This window comes from Nasonia vitripennis, chromosome 1 (genome assembly GCF_009193385.2).
Source record: "Nasonia vitripennis strain AsymCx chromosome 1, Nvit_psr_1.1, whole genome shotgun sequence".
Classification (NCBI taxonomy): Eukaryota; Metazoa; Arthropoda; class Insecta; order Hymenoptera; family Pteromalidae; genus Nasonia; species Nasonia vitripennis.
In genome coordinates, this window is record NC_045757.1 from 11,085,523 (window position 1) to 11,092,779 (window position 7,257).

A 7,257-nucleotide genomic window follows, 5' to 3' on the forward strand; every position below is an offset into this window, starting at 1 on the left:
GAGAAGCGAGCGTTATTATTCAAACAACATTGTAATAGTGTTAAACGAACCGCGCTCACTGGCTCGCTTTCACTGTGGCAGGTAAAAAGCGCCGGCCGATTAGAATATATCGCGAGTCACGGGATAGCGATTGTGATTTGTGTAAAAGTAGCGCCGACGCAGGAAAAAACCGACCGTATCTCTCTCTCTCTCTCTCTCTCGAAAGTCATACGTGCGGAAAAGCGGCGAGGCCCAAATCTCCGCATGCATGACCGACGTTTACTCCCTGCGCTTTATATACTCTCTCGCTCACCTTGCGCTGTACTTATACATGCTGTATATACCGATTTTTTTAAAATTGTGTTACACGCGAAATCACATCGGGTTGGCTCGGAGAATTGAAATTTTTCGCACGAGCGCGAGCATCGAGAAATGTCGAAATCGCAAAACAAAGAAGCCGAGAACGTAAATATTTTCAAAACAGCTCGTTTGGCTTTGCCGATTTTGCAACGACGATTTCCTATTGCCCGCAAGGATTTTGCAAGCCCCGACGGCGGGTAGTTTAGGTTATTATAATAAGACCTGAAGTATGTACGTGCGATGCTTCGGGTGTGCGCAACACGCGATAATCGCATCCCAAGGCGTGATCGCAATGACAACGATCGACCTTGTAAAATCGAACGTTTTTTTGCAAATAAAACCCCTCGCTGCGGCTGGGCGTGAAAAATCGCCTCACGCGGCACCTTGACAACCGGTTGCCAGTCGGCATACCTCGACCCAGTTCCTGCACCCCAAAACGACGGAACGGCAGGAAAAAAATTGCGATCGACGGTATAATAATGCATGTATATTTGGAACGCAGCGCGCGCCGAGGATGTACTTTCTCTGTACGCATACATACTGCACAGCCGAGCGGGATGAGTGCCCCTCAAATATCTTCTATACTGCAGAGCTCGCGAGCACTCCTTGCGCGTGCGAGAGGCTATAAGTGGGAGGCTTTAAACTCTCTCTTTTTCTTTTACGAGTATATACAGCTGATCCGCCGCCGAGTCCAGTGTACCGCCGGACTTTCACGTTTCGAGAGAGATACACACCGCGAGAGTCGCGCGCGAGCCGCCAAATGACGATCGACCGCGTCGCAGCCAATACCGATTTCGCGAGTCCCGGCTCGATTTTTTTCCTCCTCCGAGAATAACACTCAAATATCGTATACAGTCGATAACTCGGTGTGAACAAGTGATAAGAAGTGCGCGCTGTCGAAATAGAGTTGGCGAAATGTCGACGCCGAAGCCGAGGTGAAGAAGAGAAGATAAGCGAGAAGAGCGAAAAATCACTAGTGAGTTTAGGCGCGCGCTGCAGGAGCGACAGGTATATACATGCGCGCACACTGCAGCCTCTCGCGCGCGCAATTAGATTCGAGCAGGGGGCAATCGCCGCGTATAAATGCAAGTGAAAGTTTTACGGAATATAACCGGACAACATCCACGCGCGGCGGCAGCTCTCGCAACTCTGGCGGTGCAAAAAGAAGGCGGTTTTTCCAGAACGTGCGGCGGCAGTGCGCGTAGTTGAGTACGCGCGAACCCGAAGAAGAAGAAGAAGCTGAAGGCAGAAGCAGAAGAAGAAGAAGAAGCTAAACTCTCTTACGGCGACAGGCGGAAGCTTGTAACGACCGTGGCGGCGTCGTAAATAGCCCCGTCGTTTTCATCGGATTCCGATCGAGCCTTTTGGCTCAACTCGAACACACGCACACAGCTATATCGCTTTCACGTTTTCTCTTTCTATATAATACACGCAACCGCGAGGAATATCAATCCGACGGCGGACGCGCGAATAAAGCAATGAAATAATCGCTGCGAGAGTATGTGTTTTGAATTGGCCGCACGTAGAGCCGCAATTAGTATCGGTAGCCGCAGGAACGGCAGACCACAACTGTCGGCAGCAGCAGCGACGACCACTGCATACGTCTCACTTCGTGGAAGATGATAATAAGCTAGCATCGATCATATTCGAAAAATCGGTAAAAAAGCCGACGACGCTTTAGACATTCAAATTTCCGCGCGAGCGAAGCAAAATCGATTAGCCGCTCGTATACGCGCGCCGCGCCGGCATTTGAATAACAGAAGAAGAAGAAGAAGAAGAAGAAGAAGAGTATAATAGCCGTGCGAGAACGCGCGCGCGCGCGCGCACGCGAGAGAGAGAACTCGCGCAAATATAACGCGCGCGCCGAGACACAGCCGCGGCATTATTCGGCTGCTGATGGACGAAGCCGCGTATATTACCTGAGACGCGAAAAGTCGCACTTTTAGCGAGGAGGTATCGATTTCAACGCGAACGCGATCGCGGGAAATGACGAGCGGATGATATTGCCGAGCGCGATTGTCGTACACGCGAGTGAATTTTTTTCAAGATTGTTGTTAAACAGTGCGCGCCTATGAGAGATCATGGAGCTGTCGAGAGCGCTGCTGGTACTTTCGATGCTGATAGCGAGCGGCCATGGTTACTCGGTGCTCTTGGCGACTATGGGGGGTACGAGATCGCACACCGTGCCCTTCGTCGCCCTCGGCGCCGCCTTGACCCAGAGGGGCCACAATGTCACTCTGGCGAGTGGATTCACCGGTCCAGCAGCCAATAACGGGCTCAGGGAACTTGTGCCGCCGCAGCTCGAGGTTCGTATTATTATACACGATTGTATAATTTATTTTTTTATTGCTCCTTACGATCCCGCATGGTAATTATGAGCGCGCGCGCAGCCTTCGATTTTCCGGCTCTTTTGAGAAGAACTCGAATGATTCGTGCACGTTGGGTATTTGGAATGCTCGCAACGTACGATTATTTTTATCTCGGGAACGTGCATATTTGCGCGCGGATAAACATTAATTACAGGCCTAATTGTGTCGCGAGCTTACTGCACGCGAACGCGTATTTATATGTATGGTAATTTTCGAGCCTCTGATGATGGTATTACGGACGAAAGAACTGTTCGTTGTTTTTCTGATTGAACAAACGTGCAAAGTGGTCTCGGGAGCTGTTCAAACACGACGACTTAATCGCGAATCGGCTCGTAAATGGACGTGCAAAAAGTATACACGGGTTCCGCATATCAAACGAGTCGATACTATAAATCGACGCTCTGTGTTTGAAAATGCCAATACGTTGAGTAAAAAAACCAAAACCCATTCCAGAGCTACATCGGCAACTATACCTCCGAGTGGGACCTCGTGGGCTCGCGTTTCCGCAACGAGCTGCCCTTGTCACCCTGGGACGCGATGCGCTACGGCTGGGAAGCTTGCGAGGCTCTGCTCAAGGACAACTTCTCCCTGTCGGAGGTCCGTCGACCCGAGGGTAATCCCGGAGCGCGTTGGGACGTCGTCGTCGTCGACGGCGCTTATCCCGAGTGCCTTCTCGGCATCTTGCACGACCAGCACCTGCCGACCATCATGCTGAACACGGTGAGTCCGATAGATGCTAATATAAATATATATAGCGCGCACACGGAACACGTGTTTCGGGATTTTCGGATGTTAATTTATTCGCGGTATGCCGAGTTATTGAACTCGCGCGCGCGGCTGTTATAATATAATTGCTTTTCCCGATGATTTTTCAGAATTGTGCAATGTCTATACTATGCCGGGTATTTTTATAAGGGATGTTAATTGCGTCAACGCGAATATTTTACCAATTAGTTTTTGATCATCAGCAGATTCATATAACGATTTAAAATTTGAATAATCCGAGCCGTATCTAAATTCACCAGAAGTATCGAACCGTTGCGAAAACAGCGAGCCCCTAATGTACATTCGCAAGAGCAAAATAAGGAAGCGCGTGATCGAGAGAGAGAGAAAATAGTTTCAAGCCCATAGAGAAATCCCGCTCACGCGACGCGGCTCTGTTACATATGTGAAAGATCGAATCGGGGAGTAGCAGATCAAAATGAATAATTCACAAGTCGCCTACTGTTACACAACGCAGTCGCGAACGAAGAAAGTTGTCGAACGCCTCGCAGACGTCTTCTGTCAAAAGTAGAAATTCCCGAACCTCTCGACGATCGCGCGCCTGTGTGTGTGTGTGTGTGTGTTTGTGTGTGTATAGGCACCGATGGGCTGTGTCGCAACACAAGCCAGCGAAAATAATTACGCGACTCCTTTTCAGGTGGCCCTCTACAGCGGCTCGATTGCCCGACAGGGCAACCCTTCGCCCTGGGCCATAAGGCCTTACTTCGGCAAGGCCCTGACGCAGGACATGAACTTCCTGCAGAGGATCTTTAACGTCGCCTACCTGATGACCCTCGAGGTCATGCACTGGCTCATGATAACCGGCTTCGTGCAGCCGACTCTGCGCAAGTATCTCGGTAAGTGCGAAAATGTAACGAGTGCTCAAAAAACTCACCGCGGTTCTCGAGCGACGCGACTATAACAGTTTGCACTGCGCGCAGGCGACGATGTGCCGGACGTGCGGGATTTGGTCGCCGAGGTGCCACTGACACTGCAGAACAATCACTACTCGGTCTCGGACTCGGTGCCTTACTTGGCCAACGTCGTCAACATAGCCTGCATACATTGCAGGCCGGCGCTGAAGCTCAGTCCGGAAATGGAGACATTCCTCAATCGGGGTAAGTCGCACGCACGGCGCGCTTGGCGAGTGCAACGCGAAATTATCGGCTAATTACACGCATGTAAATCGACAGGTTTCATATTCGTGTCGATGGGCTCGTCGGTGAAGGCGTCGGGGATGCCGGAGTCGTTGCGCAAGAGCTTCGTAGCGGTCTTCTCGACGCTGCCCTACAACGTCGTCTGGAAGTGGGAGGCAGGCAAGATCGAGAATCTGCCGAGCAACGTGAGGACGGCCGCTTGGTGGCCGCAGCAGGAGCTGCTCGGCCATCCGAAGCTCCGGGCGTTCGTCTCCCACGGTGGGCTACTCTCGCTGCACGAGGCCGCCTACCACGGATCGCCGACCCTCGTGCTTCCGGTCTTCTGCGACCACGACGGAAACGCCGCTCAGGCCGGTGGGTTCCCATATAGCGTGATTCTCTCCTTCGTCCTCTCGAGAGGCTGCGCCGATAATATAATATGAACGTGTACGATTTACAGAAAAACTCGGCTACGCGCTGGTCATGGATCTGGGGACGCTGACGATAACGGAGCTGCGAGAAAACATACTGAAGGTGGCCGCCGGAGGTAACAATCCCTACAGAGAGGCTGCCAAGAGGAGGAGCGCCCTGATGAAGGATCTTCCCGTGGACACGAAGAATTTGGCCGTTTGGTGGGTCGAGCACGTGGCCCGGCACAAAGGCGCGGAGCACCTGAAGAGCACCACGAGGTGAGAGAACTAGAGAGCATTTTATTATTCTGTAGATAGAGGGAACGATTTATCACGCGATTTTTTCGCTTCCCGCAGGCACATGAGGACTCTGCACTACTACTCCTTGGACGTGGCTCTGTTTTACCTGGCGTTCTTCCTCACCCTGGTTTACGGCACGAGGAAGCTGCTGCACAGAGCCGGCCGGAGAAAACTGAAGGAGAAGCTGCAGTGAGCGGCGATTTATCATCGTTACCACTTTTTGTACTATACGATCAACCGCATGTATTATTAATGATTTTTGTTTGTATAAATGAAACCAATCTTCTTTTTTTAATGAACTAATGTTATAGACACATGTATCATACTGAAAATAAATTATTTATAAAGTGAAGGATCTTCTGTATAGTGCTGAATATTTTATAAATAAATTATTTGTAAAATATGCACACCGTTCGTCGTTACCTTCTTCTCCGATGCTCGATTTCGTTGGTAACTGCTGGTCATCGGAATGGAGAGTAATTTTGCGCAAGTGCAGAGAATAGCAGTATAACTTGCGCCGTTAAAGCAGTTTCCTGGAATCCATAAAACCAGACTTCGGCAGCTGGCGAGCTCTGACATCGAGTGCGCGAAGCGACGCACTACGCAGTCGATCGGATGTTGATAAAATAGGAATCTCCAGACAGGTTCGCTCTTCGTGTACCAAGAAGCGTGTGTGATCCCATGCGTGCTCTCACCTTCGCCACACTGTTGTTAAAAAATAGAAAAAGAGTTGTAAAAAATCCAGCGCACTATACTATGGAGCTTACTACGAACAATCAGGTCAACACTCGTCGCATTTACCTGTACGACCGCGCATAATTACCCAGGCATGCGAAAGATGCCGCGAATTCCGTAAAAACGCGCGCGCGCGGAATAATGAATCACCGCTCTCGGAAAAGCTCATTCAATTCATCGCAGCGGAATTCCTGAGCACCTATAATAAAAGACGCTGCATTCGTATAAAGGGTAAATGGAAAAGCGAGTGACAAAACTCGGAAAGATCGTTCATTAATCATGCGCGCGAGTAGTGTGCCGTCGTTACAATGCCATAAAATCGGCTATTTCCAATAAAGCACTTATGTCTTTGTGCGGATTGCCTCATTTTCGAGAAAAATACTCGTGCATGCTGGTATAAGTTACATTATTCAACTCAGAAAATCATATCAGACACAAGTTACTATTAAAATTCCATATCGCACGACAGCGTCAACGCGGTATCAACCGCGTTAAACACTGGCCAGCCAGCCCGCGGCGAAGGAAAAAACAGAGTTAATAAAAATGTCTCTTTCAATACGCTTAATACACGAGCTGTCGCGCGCGGCATGCGCGGAAAAGCCGCATCGACTTTTTCCCCCGCTGTCCGTTGACTCTTCGGACTCTCCGTCGCATTATACGTGCACACGACGCTGCACTGGTTTTATAATTGTCAGTCGACTCGCGAACGGGCTCGGCACGTGGATACACGCGCGACTCGCGCTATTCCGGTTTTCTAACTTAATGAAGCTGAAAAAGCAGCGCCTACTCTCTCGCTCGCTGGAATTACGGTTTCCGGTGGCGTCTCTTTCTTGCCCCCGCTGCTGCAGCCGTGTGTGTTACGTACAATACTGCACCCGGCGATGGGGGAAAAAATTTAGGTATACGGAGCTTACGTATTGAATAAAGAAACGGCTGTAATTAAAAATTTTGTTTTGCCGCTCTGCTGCTGCACACGACGCGGTTATTTTGATTGGCTCTGGCTCTTGAGATACCGATGTGTATATAGGTGTACATAATACACACTGCGGCTAATTAATTGGCATTTTATATCGTATTAGCCAATATAAACGAAAGCCATTATAGCGGGAAATAAAAATTATCCACTCGTCAATCGACAAAACAAGACGCAGCGTCTGGAACTGCCTCCCTCTCCCCTTTTGTGCGCAGGTATACAAAAAAGACATT

At 49.9% G+C, this 7,257-nt stretch overlaps 1 protein-coding gene across 2 annotated transcripts; it reads left to right on the plus strand.

Annotated features, from left to right (window-relative positions):
* Positions 1-1,037: 1,037 nt before the first annotated feature.
* Positions 1,038-5,668, plus strand: LOC100114140 (UDP-glucuronosyltransferase 2A3). Of its 2 annotated transcripts, none has more exons than XM_031930823.2 (7): positions 1,038-2,645; positions 3,162-3,428; positions 4,129-4,327; positions 4,412-4,588; positions 4,664-4,981; positions 5,067-5,295; positions 5,374-5,668. In XM_031930823.2, the coding sequence occupies exons 1-7, from the start codon at positions 2,421-2,423 to the stop codon at positions 5,507-5,509; spliced, it is 1,551 nt and encodes a 516-aa protein (XP_031786683.1). In that variant the 5' UTR covers positions 1,038-2,420; the 3' UTR covers positions 5,510-5,668. The 2 variants fall into 2 exon arrangements, with proteins under 2 accessions (XP_031786683.1, XP_031786686.1); XM_031930826.2 differs by lacking the exon at positions 1,038-2,645 and adding an exon at positions 2,941-3,059.
* The last annotated feature ends 1,589 nt before the right edge of the window (positions 5,669-7,257 follow it).

Coding starts and splice junctions, on each gene's coding strand:
- LOC100114140 (XM_031930823.2), top strand. CDS start 2,421: ATGGAGCTGTCGAGAGCGCTGCTGGTACTTTCGATGCTGATAGCGAGC. Junction 4,589..4,663: donor GGAGACATTCCTCAATCGGG/GTAAGTCGCACG, acceptor GTAAATCGACAG/GTTTCATATTCGTGTCGATG. Junction 4,982..5,066: donor CGGAAACGCCGCTCAGGCCG/GTGGGTTCCCAT, acceptor TACGATTTACAG/AAAAACTCGGCTACGCGCTG.